Below are 20,645 nucleotides of genomic sequence, written 5' to 3' on the forward strand. Positions count from 1 at the left end.
ACTGACCCTGAACCCTAAAAATACCCCTTTACCCATGAACTGAAAACTGACCCTGAACCCTAAAAATACCCCTTTACCCATGACCTGAAAACTGACCCTGAACCCTAAAAATACCCCTTTACCCATGAACTGAAAACTGACCCTGAACCCTAAAAATACCCCTTTACCCATGAACTGAAAACTGACCCTGAACCCTAAAAAATACCCCTTTACCCATGAACTGAAAACTGACCCTGAACCCTAAAAATACCCCTTTACCCATGAACTGAAAACTGACCCTGAACCCTAAAAATGCTCCTTTACCCAAAATTTATCAATATTATTTAATTACCAATTAATTATTAATTAACAATAACAATAAAGTAAATATATTAGAACATTGGGTGTAATTATTGTAATAATTATTATTTTTTCAAAATTAATTACTTAAAAATAACACAAAATTATATATATAAAAAATGTACTCTAATTAATGTAATTAACTAATTACAATTAATTAATTAACAATTATTTACTAATACAAAATATATTCAAAATTATATTAATTAATTAACTAATTAATATTAATTAATTATCAATTAATTATTAATTAAAAATATTAACAACATATATTAATTAATTATTTATTATTAAATTACTTCCCACCCTATTCCCCTATAAACCCACAACCCGCTACAGAATTACATTACGCAATTATTATCAAAACAAAATTCATGTAATAAAATATTTTATAACATTAATACACACTATTCACACATATTATTACATAAAAATACACTATAAAATATTATATATTATTAGAAAATCGATATTTTTGCTATCTATATTTTATACAGTCGATATTACTTCACTTACCTGAAAAACGATATTTTTGTAGTCGATATTATGTCCAGTCGATATTTTGTCCAGTCTATATTTAAAACTCGATATTATGTCCAGTCGATATTTTGGAGTCGATATTTTGTCTCTATACCGGTAAAGAATAATTAAAAAAAGATTTAGTGTTATAGTTGTTTGTTTTAACTTTCTGATTTTTAATACATACAGTGACTATACTTACTTGATGTAGTAGAAGATGTTGGTAGTGTAGTTGTAGATTGGTAGATGAAGTTTGTATAATCTGTTGAAAAAAAATTATTTGTGTTATTTATTGTATTAGGATAATAGTAGTTAATAACATATGAAGTCTATTGCACGTTTACTTTGCTAATGTTTAAATTATTTTACCGCTATCTAAGTAGACATGGATAAGGCAGTTCATAATTTTATTTAATTATTATTTTCTGGTGGTTGTTGATAGGTTTTTGTAGTTGTATTTTAACAGAAAAGAAGAACAGGTTTTTACATTAGGGAGTTTAGGTAGTTTTCGGCAGGTTAGAATGATAAATGAAATGGGATTTCACTTACTTGAATTGTAGTATGAAGTTTTGTAGTTGTTGTAGTAGGTGTGTATTCTCTTCTCTTCAGCAAGGTAACCGTTTTTCTCCAAGTTTGGGCCAAAAAAGGTAAATTAAGTTAAGTGTGTAATTGTATTTATAGTAGTGAGTTAATTAATGGTAGCTTTTGATTGGTTCAATTATATATATTTTAAATTCATTGGTTGACAACATTATTTTGAATTTAAAAGCCGTTATTTTGGGAAGAGTTTGTTGCATCAATAATTGTTAGCGAATTTAAATAGTAAAAAGTATTATATATGATTTATTTTAATAGAATGACATTTTTAAAATGTAGAAATTAGTGAAATGTGTTTTAAAATTATGCAATAGGAGTGTATGATAGTGTTTGTAAATGTATTTATTAGTAAACGATATTGTATTTTTATATATAAATAAATATTAGGTATAGTAAATACATATATGTGCGAAAAGTATTGTTTAACATTAAATAAAAATAAAAATGTGAATAATATGAAGGTATTGTGTATATTTGGTTGTTAATAATAGGACGATATTATTTGTATATTTGTATAAGTAGAGAGGTAGTCGATGTTAGTGTAGTCGATATTAATGTAGAAGGTAATGTTATTTTAAAGAATGTCGATAATGTAGTAGTCGATATTTATGTAGTCAATATAATTGTTAACGATATTAGTGTAGTCGATAAAAAAATATCGATATTTGTGTGAATCCTTGTTTAAGTATATGATGACGATATTTTTGTAAACGATATTTTTGTGACGATATTTTTGTAGGACGATGTTTTTGTAATCGATATTTCATCATGGAACCGTCTGGGCATACCCTTCCCACTTAGGGCGGCAAATGCAAAAAGAACAGATGATTGGTGGAATGCTGAGCAAATTAAACATTCACCCCTTCACAGCTCTGTGTTAAATCCATCGTCTTATTCCTGGACACGCCTCACAAGGTTAAAAAAACCCAGCAACTAGCTCCCCCAACTCCTCAAAGTCATCTCTCACTTTAGTGTCATGCCTAAACTTTCTCAGCCACAGCCCACCCAGCCACATCGTCCATCCAACGCTCAAAAATGGGACCGGTTTGCCCATACAGATGATTTCCACCCAACACTTAACCAGCAGCAGCAAATGTAAAAACATAAACACCTTTTTTCTGGACTTTTCCCTTAGAAATGTCACCCAACAGACAAATGGTGGGCTCTAGCAAACATCGGATGGACACTAGCTCCCGCACTCTAATCACCACACTCACCCAAAATGTCTGCACAGGCAGACAGTTCCATGTCAAATGTAAGAAAGAAGCTACTTGGTGCAGATATCAGGGGCGTTTGGAACCAGCCATGTGTAAATCAGTCTTGACCCTGCTCCCCATGGGAACTGTCCAACCCGAACTGCCTGGCCAGATTCTCCCTGGAATGTAAACAAGCAACCTGGGACCAGTTTTGGGGAATCACCCCTCAAAGGCCAGGCTACCTTGAATCCGGTGGCATAGCGAGCACGGGGCCCCTGCCTGGGCATACCCTTTACACTTAGGGCAATAAATGCAAATAGGGAGGACCTAGCCTGGCAGTTCAGGCAGGACTGTTCTCGTGGGGAGCAGGGTCTAGACTGATTTGCATATAGCTGGATCGAAACTGTGGTGGGATGGCAGCAAAAAAACAACGGATTAAACCGACATCTGTGATGGGGTGAATGTTTGATTTGTTCAGCATTCTGCCCATCATATTGTTTTTGCTCGAGATCTAGGACAGCGGCCTTCTCCAGCCATGGGAGTGCTAAAGTGGTCATGAGAGTGAAGGCTGCGGTACACTAGCTCCAGGTGACCTTTGAAGACATCCACTATTCCCCCAGTGTGTATACATCCCTGCCCAAGGGAAGCTTAAGATGGAGCTTGGGGGAAAGAGGAGTTTCCCGCCGTCGGATCCAAGCCAATAAACTCCCAGAGCTGTCCCCTTACTATGGAGAAGTTGGAGATTGGACTTCAGAGTGTATTTGTCCAATCTGTCCCTCATTTCTGCCACCTGTCACTGGACCACTAATTCCCTCCGCCTCTCTACCAGATCATCTGGGGAGCAGCAGGAGATTCTGTGAGGAGGTGCAGACCCCCCCGCTGCAATCACAAGGCACAGTAGGTTTAGCTTAATGAGTGGACATCGCCAGCAGCAGTATGTAGAGGCAGGATTATGAAGGTTTAGGCAGTGTGGAGACGGAGCTCTCTAAGGGATATTCCTGTTGGTCATCTTCCTTGGCCACTCCTCCAAAGTGTGAGGATCAATGAATCACCTTCTGTAAATATGACTTTCAAATTCTGTAGTGTTACAAAAATAATTATGAATCCACATTGGCGCCGACGTGCTACCTTTAGCTCATATTCGGCAAAGGTTTCAATATTATGAGTTCTGGATAGGAAAATACACATGAATCTTCTGGCATCCGAGAGGGTGATATTGGTGAATAACTCTAACACGCCTCCATGTACAAAGTCTTGTTTGATCATTTTAGTCCTACCTTTATACTTCTCGTCCTGTGTATATTCATATTCCGTTCCATTGTCATAGAGATACGCAAGGCAGATTTGATTTTCTGTTTCCCAGAATATTTCCATTTCCACAGCACACATAGGTGACAAGAAAATATGGTCTCTCCTTCAACAATGTTACACATACACATATATACACATTATCTAAGGATACCTGGAAAATTGCAGGTGTACAGGTACGCCGTTCTGAGGCCTCTCATTACAGATTTTTTTCACATCTCATACAAAAGCCAGTATCGCTCTCCTGAGATGTCTTTCCAAGTCTCTGGCTCAGGAGGCAGCATTAAGTCAAGCTAAATGAGGCTAGTAATGGTTGCAGATTTCTACCTCTTCTTTTGGCATTAGTCCAGTGTACGCATCCCATCCAGCCTTCCGATCTCACTTCTCTACTTCAATAAGAAAAAGCTTTATAAAAGATGTAACCACTACTCTCACTTAGGGTTAGGCACCTCTGATATGTGATTGATTCAGATTCAAAGTCACTTCTATCATCTGCTCAGACCCATCTAATTTAAATCAGGTCAAAGTCTAGTTCAAACCAGAAAACATGATCTTTGACTTCCTTCTCTAGTCTGGTCGGATACGGATTGGATACCACTGACTCGCTGAGCAGAGCCATTGCTTTCACTGTGGAGCTTCGAGGTTACACTTGGCTGAGGACAACTGGCTTTTCTGGGGATGTCCAGCCATCGCTCGCCTGTTTAGCGACAAGATGGATTCAGCACTTGAGCGTTTTAAAGATAACAGAGCCACTGCTAGGTCGTTGGGGCTCACCATGGCCTAACAACAGTCCCACTCTGTTGCTACGGGAGGGGCTATCTGCCAAGTACTTTCACCCCTAGCCACCACAGCAGCAGACACTTCATTCGTTTTATAACAAAAGAGAAGACGGCGGCGGACAGGTGCTACTGCACCTCATGCTAGTTTCAAATATATTTAAATCCAGCGCAACAAGCCCGGGCATCAGCCATTCGACCCTCGGACGTTTATTCAACTTTGTGCACGGTCATACTTGGCCCCGGGAACTCTCTCCCCTTTTTTGTGTCCAGTTCCACTGCCTGGAGTATCGATTGTACCATATGATATAATCTTCACTTCAACACAGCTCTACACTGAGAGGCTGGATCACCTTACTTGCCTTACTGCGCACGGCTGCGCAGTTCTGGAGCGAGATCCTGCATACATCTCCTACATTAAGGAAACTTGTCCTAAATTAGACTTCAGGACAGACTGGGCCTTTGTAATTTTCATGGTTCACACAGCGCCCAATATATTTCATTGTGGCGCACGGTACGTGTAGCCAGATTAAATTTTCGTTAGGGTACTCGCCCTTTCGAGCCCTGATGAAGTTCTCTTCAAGAGTAAGAAATGCGTTGGCTGAGTTTTATGCATTTATCGTAAGAGAAATTAACAATTGAAAATAAAGACTTTCCTTTAAAGCCCTATATCAATCTCTGGACTTCATTACCTTGCACACGCCAGCCTCTTACTTCATTCGTTTTATGGCTGCAGACAGAGATCCTCTAGGTCTTATGAGAACCAAGGCCAGAGTTATACCGAATCTGCTCCCTTTATAGCAACCCTCAAAAACCCTATAATATGCCCTCACACCATTGTGGGCAACTGGTTGGAGGCAGAATTTAGCACTACCTGCCTCAATATACCCTGCCACCTTTACCACTGTTGTGACAGGAAGTGCAGGCTCTTCTGGCCAAAGAGAAGGTGCCAACATCACAAGTAGGTTGTGGTCACTCTTCCTGCTACTCTCTGGTGCAGAAAAAGAATGGAGGCTCAACTATTTCCCGAAAAAGGAAAAGTTTAAAATGCAGCTCTGGCTCAGGTTCTGTCTGCCCTGGATCCTGGAGACTGGATGCTAGAGCTGGACCTGCAGGATGCATACTTCCATATTCCCATCCTGCCAGCCCACATGCGTTGCAACAACAACTAAAGAGTGACTGGTCGGTGCTGTGGTCAGAAATAAAAATAAAAAACCGAAGCCACCAGAAGAACAGACTCACACCATTAGTGATGAGACTTTATCAAGAAAAATCACAAGTGAAACACATACAAAATTGGGAGAGAAAAATAGCTTATTTTTAAGAAGAACCCTCACTCACCCTAGTGGTGACATGCTTCATCATGGGGTTCCCACTGGAGGAACCGAATGTCCCTCCAGTGTGCTTCAATGCCTGATTTACAGCGGAGCTGGTTGTTGTGAAAAAAGGATGTTTTCAATTTGTGTTGTTTGAAAGTGACAGTGAGGTTAAAAAATACCAGCTGTACCAGAACCAACTTTATTCAGTGGTCAGCTAATATCATTAAAAACAGTGTATTGGATACCTTAGAGGTAGTATTATTAACCACTTGTATCCTATCAAACTTAGGTCGACATGTTTCAGCTGTCCAAAGATATTAATGCAGCTTTCTTCAGGACCAAAAAAGTTGAATATCCCCTGTGGTCCACGTTCGCTAAGGCGCGTCCATTCCAGGTGGATATAAGGTGTGAAAAATATTAAAAGCTACCAGAATTTTCCGTATTGGCACTCCTAGAATTTCCAGGGGCCAAAATAGCACGTTCCTATGGTGCTATTGCCATGGGCTAAGTGGTGGGGGCATTATTCACGCTACGATTTTTTTCAAATAGCGACTCCCCACCAGAAACCTACTCCATTCATTGCCGCTGCGGTTCATGGTGGGCCAATTAGACTTTCAGTTTGTGGTGCTCCGCTCTAGCCATACTAGCACTCCTCACGTGTTCACCAAGGTGATGGAGGTGGTTGCAGCAAGTCTTTGGAGGTCAGGGATTCCAGTCTTCCCTTACATAAATGACTGGATGTTGAAGGAGGGCTCACCCAGGCTGTCGTCTTTAACCTCCAGAATTCTGTGGACCTCCTGCATTCACTGTGGTTCTCTATCAACAAAACAAATTCACACCTGACCCTCTCTCAGATGCTCCTGTTCATCTGAGCCATTCAGGACGGAGTTAAATTTCACGCTTATCCTATTGAGCAGCGAGTCCAAGATATTCAGGTTATGAGACTGATGTTTCAGCCTCTATCCTGGATTTAGGTGAGACTCAGTCTAAGGCTGCTAGGTCTCATGGCCTCCTGTATCATGCTGGTAAAACATGCCAGTTAGCATATGTGGACTCTACAGTGGGACCTGAAGTTCCAGTGGATTCAGCATCAAGGGAATCTCTCCAACGTGGTTGAGATATCAGAGGGAACTGCAAAAGATCTGCAGTGATAGCTCAAGAACCCCAATTTGGTGAGCAACAGACTACTTCCCCATCCAGAGCTCACAGTGGTGGCATTTGCATCACTCCTGGTTTGGAGCGGCCGTATGGGAGAGGAGGAGATCAGAGTACTTTGGTCTCTGGATGAGTCGAATCTCTATATTGATCTTTTGGACACTCTAATCACTAGTTTATGGAGTAGGCCTTTGTACTCTCTACCATTCCTATGTAAATCTTAGAGTATATCCATTCATATCGCTTCCCTATGTATATAGAGATAACTCTAATCACTAGTATATGCAGTAGACCTGTGTACTATCTACCATTCCTATGTGACTCTTAGAGTATATCCATTCATATCCCTTCCCTATGTATATAGAGATAACTCTAATCACTAGTATATGCAGTAGAACTTTGTACTATCCACCATTCCTATGTGACTCTTAGAGTATATTTTATAACGGGTATTGGCTGTGCACTGCTTGGTTAATTCCATATAATAATTCAGTGTCACCCACACTACTCGTGTCGGTGCTACCCTTTCTGACTCTTAGAGTATATCCATTTGTATCTCTTCCTTGAATATCTCTTCCTTGTGTGACCCTATAACTTATACATTTGCGATTTTTTTCTGTTTGTATCTTTTATGTAACGCATGTAATCCTAAATCCTTATGTATCGCAGCTGGTTCTTATGTAAAGCGCTCTGACACCTTCGGGTAATGTTCGCGCTATATAAAATCGCATTAAATAAATAAAAAAAATTAAAAAACTGGGGAGAACCTTGGATAGATCTATTTGCCACTCCTGAAAATGCGCAATGTCAGCACTTCTGCACTCTGAACTTTTCAAGTCAGCTCTCACTCATTCTGTATTCTTTTTTGCCAATAACACTCCTACCAGAGTTCTCAAGATCAGAACTGACCGGGCCAAAGTCACCTAGGTGGCTGCAGATTGGGAATGGGGCGTTTGGTATCCCAAAGTCCTGAGTATGCACATCTGTCGTCCTTCGAGAGAATCTCCATTCTCAGCAACTGGTAAGGGTTCTGCACCCGAATCTACACACTCTCCATCTACATGTATCGAGATTGAACAGTTACAGCTGAGAATATTTGATCTGTCTGAAGAAGTGTGTAATGTCATCTTGGAAGCCAGGCATTCCTCAACGAAACAGTAAACACCTGCCAATGGGAGACATTTTTGGCTTTGTGTCTAATGATCCTTGTCTGAAGTCCTCTTGTTTGTTTTATCTCTCGCTCACAAAGTCCTCGTTATGGACACAGTTGAGGAGCACCTTTTAGCCATTGTGGTATTCTTGTGGTTGCCGGATAAACCCTCTCTGCTCAACTCACCAATTGTAACTTGCATCCTGAAAGGTTTTGCAACACATGTTCCCCCTGCACCTTTCATTATGCCCCAATGGGACCTTATTCAGTTCTTGCCTTTTTAATGTGCTCACCCTTTGAAACTATGCACAGCTGTCCTCTGAGACTGCTTACCATCAAAACAGTCTTTCTTGTGGCTATAACATTTGCCAAGAGGGTTAGTGAATTCCAGGTGCTCTCTGTCAGTCCTCCATATACTACCTTTTTTCCTGACAAGCTGGTCTTTAAGACCCCTGTCACCTTCCTGCCCTAGTTGGTCACACCTTCTCATGTTGGACAAAGCATCATACTATTTTCTTCGCTCCCTCCTCTTCCTATAAAGAAAGAGGAGAGACTCCACCGCCAGGATCCAAAAAAAGTATTGTTGTTCTACACTGTTCGTACCCAAGATTTCCGAGTGGATGGTCAATTCTTTATAGGATTTCCACCTTATTGCATTTGTCGGTGCAAAGGTAGGGGAAGCAGTACAAAAGAGAACCAACTTCAGGTTCTTTGTCCTCTGCATAAAAATCTGCTATGCAATGACCAAGAATCAACCCGCTGAGGGGGCTCACTCCAATAGAGCCAAAGCTGCACCCACCGTGTTAGCTCCCAAAGTCCGAGTCCTGGACATCTGTCAGGCAGCTTGTGGGCATCACTGCACATATTTGCCAAGCATTACTGACTGGACAGTCAGGTCTGGCGTGATGGCATTTCGCCTATTCGGTTCGGTCCTCCACGACTACTTAGTGTAACCCAGTCCACAGACCCAAATCTAGGAAGAGATTGCTTTGGTATTTATTTATTTATAAAGTTTTATATAGCGCTATTCTAAGGTAAGGAATTTGTGGCTAGAAGTCTTATCCAATGGACAAGTTACTTATGTTCCATAATGCCTCATCTGGTACAGACTCTCTCTTCCCGCAGATTCCTTACTGACCCCCATCCAACCCGTTCTGTGAACTGTAATTTTCATCTTGAAGAGGTCCTTCAGGACTTCACTTTAGCACACTGGTCACCTCAGTATGGGTCCGTGTTGATGGTGCAGAAAATAGTCATGAACTGAAATCAGGCATTAGGTTTGCGCGGGTAGTGACAGACAAACTCCCCCAACCCCTCCCCCATCAGGCCTCAAGCTGGGTCGACATACGACGGGATAGGAAAAAAAAAAAAAGTAAAACCCCCACTGCCCCACCGCTCTTGCCTGTACCGGTCGCACCTATCTTTAGTCCTCCAGGATCCGAATGCCAGGGAAGGGTGAACATAGTGGGGGTGAGTCTTTCTGCTGCCTGGGGGTTTATCTCTCTCTCTGCACTTACAGGTGAACAAGGAATAAAAGCAGATTTGCCTGGTGGAAACCTTTTTTACAGCCAGAAACCTGTGTCTTCATCTTTGAATGACACAGGTGGTCTATCTCCTGTCCAGGTAGCTAGAGCAGACCATATCCAATAGCTGCTAATAACAATGCAAATAAACCACTGGCCCTGGTCTCAATGAGAAAATCCACACCCTGCATTTCTAGTGGAAAAGTAAGACAGGAACATAGTGGAATTTCTTTTTGTTGGGTGAGTGGTCCGATTTTACAACGGTTGACTTGTAAGTATTGAATTGATTCCAAGTCTGTGACTGCCAGTGCATGGAAGAATGGAAGGGAGACCGACTGACATTAAACAGTAAAACAAAGGATCTCAAAAGTGGAACAAAGGCATCCAGTTCCAGTACTTACTGATGCACTCTACCTCTGGCGTTGTCCAGCGGGCTGTGCCTCCACCTTCATCTGTTTTGCACACAATGAGATTAGACGTCCCTGCTTTCCGTTTGTATCCAGCTTCGCATTGATATCGCAGTGACGTTCCTCCCTTGCTTGGGAACACTTCATGTGGGAAAGGCTGCGTGTGCTGGACTTTCTCTGGGACGTGACATTCTGTAACGAAAGAGACATACCGTCTTTACAGACTCTAATGAAGTAGAAGCTCAGAACTATTATAAGGTATTTGCCCTGCTCTTCCTTATATATTTTATTTGTACTGCAGAAATGATGGTTAGTAGCCTCAGGAAACCATGGTCTTTATTGCGGTAAACAAAACAAACTATAAATACAATTGCAAGTCATTGGAAACGGAGGTCAGCAATGCCCCCTTCTACAAAAGGGAAGTCTGAGTCAGCAGGTTTACTGCCGAAGATAAAATTACCATCAGTAAGTAAATATACTAATTACCATCAGCATTAGCTACAGTACCGACAGGATTCCTGTCCAATAATAAAACAAAGTATTACCCACAGTTACATCACATCTGATAGGTTATTAAAAAGTGTTGAAACTAGAATTAGCTACTAGTACCAGGTAATATCACATCACACATGGATACAGGTAATTAAGTGAGGTTGTGATTATGTACTGGTGAAGTGGTGTTCACTGTGAAGCGGCCATTACAGCCTGAGGTTTTCCTCCTGTATTCCAGCCCACTGTCATGCAGTTTGTTGTCAATGGAAATTCAAGTGCCTGTATTGTAAAATAGCACTTTGTATATTGCCTTGAGAACACATTCTGCATCAGTATAATGTCTCTGCACACATTTTTGTTCTGAATGAAATGGATTCATCGCTCATCAAAACAACTTACATAAAATTCACCTCATTATACGACAGGAAATGAACTTCAAAACTATCTGACTCAATTGGCTTGGGTTAATGATTACTGAACCCCTCTTTCAGCACTCATTTCACTATTGTGGGGTCCCAGTGAAATGTGTTATTTTATTTTCATCATTGTCACTGACACCCCTTTTATTCATATTTTTGAGGTGGATCCAAATAAAATGACACAATGCACCAGTAGCGGTCGGCAGTAGGTGTTTCTATAGGGCGGTGACGTGGGCAGGAGGAGGGGCAGGGTGGGGGGAAATAATGTATGGATTACGGAGTTTTACAGGTAAGTAAACATTTAAATACATAAAACGAATTTCGTTGCGCACACTGCATCACATTTGGTGATGCAGTGTGCGCAACGAAATTCGTTTTATGTATTTAAATGTTTACTTACCTGTAAAACTCCGTAATCCATACATTATTTCCCCCCACCCTGCCCCTCCTCCTGCCCACGTCACCGCCCTATAGAAACACCTACTGCCGACCGCTACTGCAATGCACTAAGGGCCTCATTTACGAGAAGTGGCGCATCACTGCGTGAAAACAGCGATGCGTCACTTCTCAGTGTACCCTCTTTGCGACACAAATGATGCATCATATTTACAATATGACGCATCATGTTGCAAGGAAGGACAGATATGTCAGTATAACTGAAGTATCTGTCAGCGCAAAAAGTGGCGCATTGCTAGAGTTGTGTCGGAAGCCTGACGCAACTCCAGCAATGTTCCTTTTACATGGGGCAAGCTGCATGTGAAAGGGCCTGCGTCACCCTTACGCCATGAGGCAGGCGTATGGTTTTGACACATTGGCGTCCTAGAAATGGCGCAGCCAAATCTCACTGATTTCGCTACACCACTCCTACGACCCTTTCTTGCGGGGTATGCCCACCCTGCATACATTATACCTGGCACAGGTATAATGCAGCGCAGGGGGTTTACGAAGTGACGCCTCTACCTAGATGAGTCACTTCGTAAATATGGCGCATTTTTTACGCCACTGGTGCATCACAAAAAGTGACACACCAGTGGCGCAAAAGTGAAGCAGGGGTTCCTTTAGGGGATCATAAATGAGCCCCTACATGCGCAGATGGTGAGACTAAAATACACTTGGAGCCTGGGACATATGTATTTTTAACGAAAAAAGCACAGGTGCACCATAAATTGAAATTGTGTAAAAGTAACAGTATTAATGTCAAAGCACAAATAGTGATGTCTAGAAGTCTTGTTTGTTTGATTCTTTTATTTTTCAACAGAAGGAAACGAACAGCCGACGCGTTTCGTCCCAAGACGGGACTTCTTCAGGGCAAGGATAGGAAAGACAAATTCCTGGCGACGAGAGTGATCGTATGGTGGAGGACCGATGGTGAAGGTCTACTTCGTAGTTTCAAACAAGAAGTTCAATTGCTGCAGCGCCTGGGGGTCTGTATATTATTTCTATCCTCCAGAATTATTGAGCAGCCGGGCTTGAAATTTTTGCTAGATTTTTTTGTCAATGAGGGAGCAAAATCACTTGTATTCAAGATGTGGGTCAAAGTATCCACAGTGCACCATCCATGGGTTGTGCACCGGAGCTTATACAACCGAGCCCTCAAAGAGCAAATGTATTTTTATTTATATTTCAAAGTGTCTTCTTACTTCTCTGCCAGATTTCACGAGAAAAACATATGCTGTCAACCGGAGCCCGGACGCTGCTCACCTTCAGTACGTATAGCACCTGATCGGTGTGCACATAAGCCCTGTTTAAATATCAAGAAAAGGGTAAATTTACCACTGAGGTTATTTTGGATCAGGTGCATTGTCATGAAGGTTCCGCCATCTGCCATATTTTAGTGACACATGTATTTTTGCCTGGTTGTGGTGTGCGAGATCAGATATGTCTGGATTCATGGAGAATGTCTGTGGTCCCTCTATATACAATAGCTGATAACTGAAAGGATAATGTTAATGTACTATACTCCAGTTTTGGGTGAGGCAAAGGAAGGTCATATTTATATGACAGATATGTTATTGTCAGAGTTAAACTCTATTTACAATTTGTTGGTTTAAGGCAGGTGTGTTCACCAAAGGTCAAATGATGGCTGGATCCATCCCACGTTCTCAGGATAGCCACAAAAGAAGTATTTATGCTATGAATTTCATTTGATTAATTTATTTACTTGTAGTTTTAGATAGTGAGAACCAGACTCAGTAGGGTAGCAAAGTGCTTCACATAAGAATAAGAGAAACTCAACAAATAAAGTGTCACAGTAAAATGGGGTCCAGAATATAACATAGTAGAGTAAGCATAAGGTTAAACATCTGCTATGTGTGAGAAAGGGCGATTCACAACAAATGGAGTTAAACACCACAAGGGAAGCTGATTGTCTTATAAGTATACGAAGAACGCAAAGCATTAGCTAGAGGGTTAAATGATCCCAAAACCAAGTCACACAAACAGCAGTGGGCAGAACTGAGGATCATAGTCATCAGTAAAATATCCAAAGAAGATCATCAGATGGCTTCTAGAAGACAACGTTCCAAAACATCAAAGTTTAGACAGCAATTGAATCTAAATAGAACTCACTTACGTATTATTGATTATTCTGAACATCAGCAACTGTGGTCAAGATCGCTGATTTGAGCAAAATCGTCTTCATGTGGCAAATCAGGTAAGTGGTCTCTTCCACATCTGATCAACTGACCTGATCCCACCACTCGCCAAGACCTTCAATGTTGTTATTTATTTCGATTTCTGACTGAGTGAGCACGACATCACACAGCAACACCTTGGGGCATATTCCCTGTGATGTTTCAATTACCAATATTTGCTCAAGTCACTGCCTGCTCTCATTAGCATATTATCTTAAAGTCCTAATAATTGTAAAGCTGAACTATTTATAACAAGCATCCTGTAAGGTGGCAGGACTGTCTACCGCCTATTGAAAGACTAAAGTGTGTCAGACAAAACAGCACTGACTTCACCCCATTACGGAGTCTGCGTGGGATCCCCGGCTGCCGCTTCCGAAAGACCTTACTTCCTTCCTGCAAAGGATGTGAGGTCATTGATACCAACCCACAGCGCTGGCGCCACAGCTAAGGGAACGACTGAGGGCAGGACCCTTCTGGAATTTTGCTTCAATTATGCAGGCTGCCTGGCAGAAAGATTGCAACATTGTAGCACTGTCAGAGCACTAGCGCCTCTTTTAAGTGTCTCCTTCTGGCAAGTTTGCAGGGAGCTGAGCAGCAGGCACATATATGTCAGATATCACCCTGGCGTTACGTTGCCAGTTTCAGCTGATGCTGTCAGCAGAGTGCATTCCAGTCCGTGGCATTAAAATGCGTGACAATGCATTTCAGTGCGTTGATGCGGAACACCGCACTGATATGCGTTAGTGTCACGTCAGTTGCGTGATACTTGGCAGAACTGTCTGTAAATTACACAGCGAAGGCAGACCTATAAAGCCTGTAGTACTATGGTGTTGAGTGTGTTTAGACATACCTCACAAAAGCCGCACAATCTGATCCTGTCTACATACAAAAAACCTAACATCCACAACTCCCCTACATTATAACAATTAAGGACACACAAACATATAACTCTTTCGTTAATAAAGGATGCCAACTTAGGCTGTAGTTGTAGTAACTAACCTTATTCTTTTAAATTTCAGGCAGTAACGACGGTGATTCATCCCCTGTGTTTCCGATATTAATACCCAGAATAAGGAAAAACATTAGAATCCATCTTATTACTTTGTGAAATTATTTGCTTCCTCTTAATCACTAAAGACTAGATTTTATTTTTCACTGTCTCTCACAGGAAGTACATTAAAACTTGTCTGAGAAATGGCGGGTTGATAATTCTGGTGGCATTTTCGCTTAACATATTCTCTTAATACGTTCCTTCCACGATTTCACCAAGCTGTTCTGTTACAAAATATGAGTTTATTCTTGAAACCAACAGGAATTCATCCTAATACTAGGTTATTGTCTCTGTTTTAGACCCAACCACGGAGTTCTGGGTCCAAAGATTTGAAGTTTCATACTTACATCTTCATAAGAATTTGTAACTTTCCTACTAACCTATTTCACAACTTAGTTTCCCTTAATTCGTTTTCAAGGAATTGTACAGAGGTCTATACACTCTGAGATCTCAGACCAGATTAAATTGTTCGTTATCTACATCTTAGCTTCCTCCTCCTTGTTGTTCTTATCAACTGTTCTTTTTAACCCCTTAAGTGCTGCCGTCGGCCAACGGTCGTCGCGAGCACTACCTTGCCAGTGCTGCGCACGACCGTTGGCCGACGGGCCAGCACCCGTTCTTCGAACGTTCAGCACTGGGCGCTGAACGTTCGACGCTCCTATGAGGCTAAACTCTTGGTTAGTGGCGGTATGATCCCTTTTTGTTTGTACTCATAGCAAATGAATATTTCCATTTTTCATGATTTGAGGAAAATTCCCAAAAGCATTTATAAGCCCATACAGGAGTACTACAGGAGTGCTCTTTTAAGTTCTAGAAAAGGCCCCATTGTTTGAAAAGTTACACACTCAGGCCCATATTTACGAGGCCGGTGTGCCGCCTTTTGCGTCACTTTCTGTGATGCAACGGCAGCGAAAACAGCTAAATCATAATTATGAAGCCACGCAAAGCCACTTTGGAGGCTTTGAAGGGGCTCAAGAATGTGGAGTAAGGCAGCGCAAATCGCTGCGTTGGCTTACTCTGCGCTACGGAGGCGTGCCATGGACGTTGCAGTGCGTGTTTTCACGCAACACCCATGGATTTTAATGCATCCCCAGATTTACAAGACCTTGCAAACCTGGGGATGCGTCAAAACTATAAGGGGGAGGCGCAATGAGGCGAAATATCACTATTTCTCCTCGTTATTCCTCTTTCTATGTGTGCTGCATTCTGTCTCACACATAGGAAGAGGAAAAAGCCTTCCAGGAAGGTGCCGCTGCACAAAATCAGTTCTGCATGCAACACCAGCACCCTTGCACCATGGTGCAAGGGTGCATGTGTTGGCGCTTGGATGCAGAAACAGCACGAGCGCAGGGGTAAACAAAATGAATGCACCATATGCCATAGATACGCCTTTTCCTTTGACAATGGGCAGTGCAGCAAGGTGACCTGCAGCGCTACCCTGCACAAAATTCCCATCAATCTGCCCCTCAATACTTCTAAGAGTTGGGTGTGATGTGATAATAACAAAATAAACTCTGCTATCATGGGAAACACTTACTACTGAGGGAAGACTATGAAAGTCTTAACTGAGGGATAGGGATTGGTTTAAGGAGGGCCATGCACCCACCTTGCTGCTCACAAACAAAACTTCTGAAATTAATACAGCCATAAAAGGACCCGAAAAATTATGTATCCCAGCTCCGGCTCGAAGTAAGATCAGCACCACGCATGGCCAACAATTGGTACAGCAACACACTCCCATAGAAAATGATGGAACCAACAAATAACTATAGAAATATGTAAAGTAATCTTTTATTTATTTTTTCTTTTTAAATATCCAACTTAATCAAATGTTTAATAAAAACCAGTTTAAAGTACTGTATATTTTTTAGGATATCATTCAATATGTGCATACGTTTTGAAAGAAATTCCTCTATAATTTTTTTTAACATTTCTTCTCAAAAGTACACCATGCTAAATGTTCGAACAAGAGTAAATTCTTTTTTCTGTTTTTATTATTCCGTTATAAGTTGTTGATTCATATAACAATGGTTATTACACTTGCAACACACTTGGTAATGAAAGGAGTCATTCTTCTCAACTCCACCACCCATCTTCAGCTGAAACACATTCAACACCGACCAAACAAAGTCCTTGCTTCCTGTAGATATCGGCCTTTTCTGTGTGGTCACCCCAGATTTTTCACATTTTGCCGGACCCTATGTTTGTGCTGGCTTTGGAACTCTTGGCACTTTACCCCTGCTAATCAGGGGTAAAGTGCCTGTGCCCCCCCTTTAAACAGGGTAGAACTGTCATACTCCTAACTGACATATATAATTTTCCGAAAAGTCCCTATTATATGGTACATAATGTGCCTAGACATTGAATGCCACTAGTGGATTGCAACACCTATTGTCATCCACTATCGTGGAAGTGCAAACAATGGTTGAGGCCTACCATTGTAGTTCTGACTGTAACAGTGCTAAACTTGCACTGCAACCTCTCATAATAAACCATTTTGACAGACCACTGTCTCTTGGTTTGATGTGAGTACCGTGCCTGCCTCTAACTGGCCTTTAGTGTTAGATGTGGGAGGACACTTGGATTACCATAGTACATTCCCAGCCCCCAGAACCCAAGTTTAATGTGGGTAAAGATTTTTGCTATCTTGAAAATGCCCTGAAACATGGAATTTGGGGCCTGTTTTCAGTAAGGCAAACATAACCTGCTGTAAAAGTGGGCAGGTCAGAGCCTGGGAACTTTTATCTAATCTGATAGGAGTGGCTAGGAGTCCCCCCACCCAGTAGTCCATGCCAGACATTAATGTGGTATCTCAAGGCACCCACTACAGAACACTGTATGGGCCTCCGGTAGATCAGAGGACTCGGCCTGATGTCTGTGACCTGAGAAGAGCCCTGAACGACAGGACATGCTGACTCTTATACCTAGTAAAAACAAGTGGACTCCAAGGCCAATTGGCTGACCTCCTGTGTGGCTAAAAGGAGACAGCATGCCATAAGAGGCATTTTTCTGGACTTGCACTATAACCTGCTACTGGCCTTTGCCTGACACCCTGCAAGTCTCTTTTTTTATCACAAACTTTATTGAGTTTCCCAATTTTAAAAGAAAAAAACAATTTTCCCTAATCACAAAAAGTTACAATGCAGTTTTTTATCACAAACTTTATTAACACCCTGTGAGTCTTTAAGTGGTTCCATTAAGGTCCTGGAGGGGCTTTAGTGTAGTGCTATAGTTGATAAGGACTGAAAAGACTTTTACCAAGGTAAAAGCTTTGGACAGGATGAACATGGTTGGTGTATCCGACCACGCTGTATTACGGTCAGCGTAAAATTGTGCCTAGGTCCTGGTCTACCACAACCATAAACTATCAGTTACGCCTATCACTATTTGAAGCTATTTTTTCTTAAAACTTTATAAAATCATACCACTGGTTCTTCTTATTAGATTTTTGTGTTTTTGTTTATCTGCAGAAAAACTTTACACAGTGCCCTAACTTAAGACTGTCTGCTCTGGGCTATAGCAACCATGGGATTGAGCGAGTTTGAGGGTTCACCCTGACAAGAGTAGTGATTATTCCGAGAGGTGGGGACTCACCCACCCCAAACAATAATCCAATTTCTTATACTAACCACGTAAGAAATTAATCTTTCACACCAAATAACTTTTGCTTCCTTCACTATGTCAATGAACGTGTTGTGGGTTTGCCCCTGCTTTGGAGGACTAAATAGTCTCTGGATGGTTAGTGGAAGGAGATTTGACTGGTCAGGTAGGTAGGGCCTGAGTTGTGTAGTGCGTTGGATGTGTGTGTAAGGAGTTTGAATTGAGGGTGTTTGTGTATGGGTAGCCAATGGAGTTAACTGGGGTGTGGTGTGATGCTAGTTCTGCATGGGAGGTTAATGATGAGTCTGGCTGCCGAGTTATGGATGGTTTTTAGTCTTCTAGTGAATTGCTTGGTGATACCAGCCAGAAGATCTTACTCAGCATCTCCAGTCCGTGAAAGCAGGGAGCAGTAACCGCATTGACTTGTGCGGTCATGCCCAGTTTGTTATTGATGATTATTCCGAGGTTCTTCATGTGGGTTCTAGCTGTGGGTCCGAATTTGGCTGGCACCAGCTGGAGCCCTATAGTGAGGTGTTCTTGCCAAAGATCAATAATTCTGTCTCTTTGGTGTTGAGCTTGAGACAGCTTGCTTTCATCAAGTTAACGACTTTGGTCATGCAGACGGTGAACCTGTTTCTTGTGTTGACGGTCTTGTCAGAGAGGGAGAGTATGAGTAGCTTATCGTTGGCATAGGATAGGATGTTAATGTGCGTGGATGACATTGACCAGAAGGATCATGCATCCGTTGAAGAGGGGGGGGGGCATAGCGATGACCCGTGAGGCACTTTGCAAATTAATTTGCACACTTTCAAGGAGTAAGGTGCCAGGCTGACAGCTTGTGCCGATTTGGAAAAAATATGTGAAGGTCTGAAAGTACCTCACATAAGCACCACCTAAGGAGCTGATGATTGGTACTCACCAGTATGCTCTCGTCTTTATCATCATCTGTATCTGTCAAGACCAGAATGAAATGTGTGAACAAAAATGTGAAACAAGGAAAACCTAGTGATGTGTGGAAGAAAGCACCACACACGTTAATCATGTGCTATCCCACTATGACCCCATAGTGAAAAGGAAAAAAGAAGAAATATTTCCGATTCTCCAAGCTAAAATGAGGTAGGACCCACTGGCAACACTGCCAACTTTAATCGATGCCATGGTCCCACCTCAATTAAAAAACACACAATGTTGCAAACCACTTCAGTTTAGAGAAGGCAAACATACTTCATTGTCCAAAGTACCTTATGGCAATTTCGTCAGGGCTCGGGGGTCAGTCTTCACCACACTAGTTTTCCATAATGTGCCAGGTGGTTGCACTCAAAGGTCCTACAGGCAACCCCCCCCCCGTGGGTATGTGTGTGTGTTTTCTGCAACAAACATATCACACCACCCTGGCGTATATCCTTGGTTGCTGCTTGTCAACCGGTACGCCGCCAGCATCTGGTCAGGGTTTGGTATCGCATTCGGAGCCCAGTGCTTGAGCAGCATCGTAACTTACGCTGCCTCTGCATGCCAGTGATTTTATCTACAATTTGAATTCTACTTGTGTGTTCTCTGAGTGCTGTGCTCGTCGTGAGAAGACAGGGGGACCAGAAAGGTGGGGGAGACTGACGCTTTTCAGGTGTGCGTTTTGTTTATATTTTTGTCCACCACAGGCCACATGTGCACCTGCCATGTATATGTATTCGACTTGTTCGGAAACTCTGATGTACGAGTTTCATGTATGTATGTATTGTCCTGCCAACAAGCGCTCTGACGTGGCTGGCAGTTATCAGTAGCACCTTAAGAAAGTCAGACAATAAAAACTGAATTCTTACATGTTTCTGGGAATGTGCATTTGTAGTTTAAAACTTGCACACGTCATTTTGGGTGACCAATAGCTAGGCTATGGATAGGGCTAGCTGTGAGGGTGGTGAGCATCTGGCGCTGAGGTCAGGGGCATGGAGTTGGGGCCACTGTGATAGAAAATAACTTGGTTTAAAAGCGTCTGCTGCCGCAAAGTTCCTAGTGTGTTTCAAAAGGATTGAGGCGACAATAACAATTTCAGGATAATGCTAGTGATTGAAAGTTACGTTCCTACTGGAAAGAGATCATTTGTCTAGTAGCAGTTTTGACCGTAGCAGAGTGTTAATGTGCCTTCTCCAAAGAAAGTGTACCATGC

At 41.9% G+C, this 20,645-nt stretch overlaps 1 protein-coding gene across 2 annotated transcripts in view; it reads right to left on the reverse strand.

Annotated features, from left to right (window-relative positions):
• IL15RA (interleukin 15 receptor subunit alpha) overlaps positions 1-20,645 on the reverse strand; it is a 458,659-nt gene that overhangs the window by 161,477 nt on the left and 276,537 nt on the right. For both annotated transcript variants that reach the window (XM_086918943.1, XM_086918942.1), the window contains exon 2: positions 10,284-10,481. In XM_086918943.1, the coding sequence (XP_086775069.1) occupies positions 10,284-10,481 (198 nt within the window). The remainder of the gene's footprint in view (positions 1-10,283; positions 10,482-20,645) is intronic.

This window comes from Lissotriton vulgaris, chromosome 1_1 (genome assembly GCF_964263255.1).
Source record: "Lissotriton vulgaris chromosome 1_1, aLisVul1.2, whole genome shotgun sequence".
NCBI lineage: Eukaryota > Metazoa > Chordata > Amphibia > Caudata > Salamandridae > Lissotriton > Lissotriton vulgaris.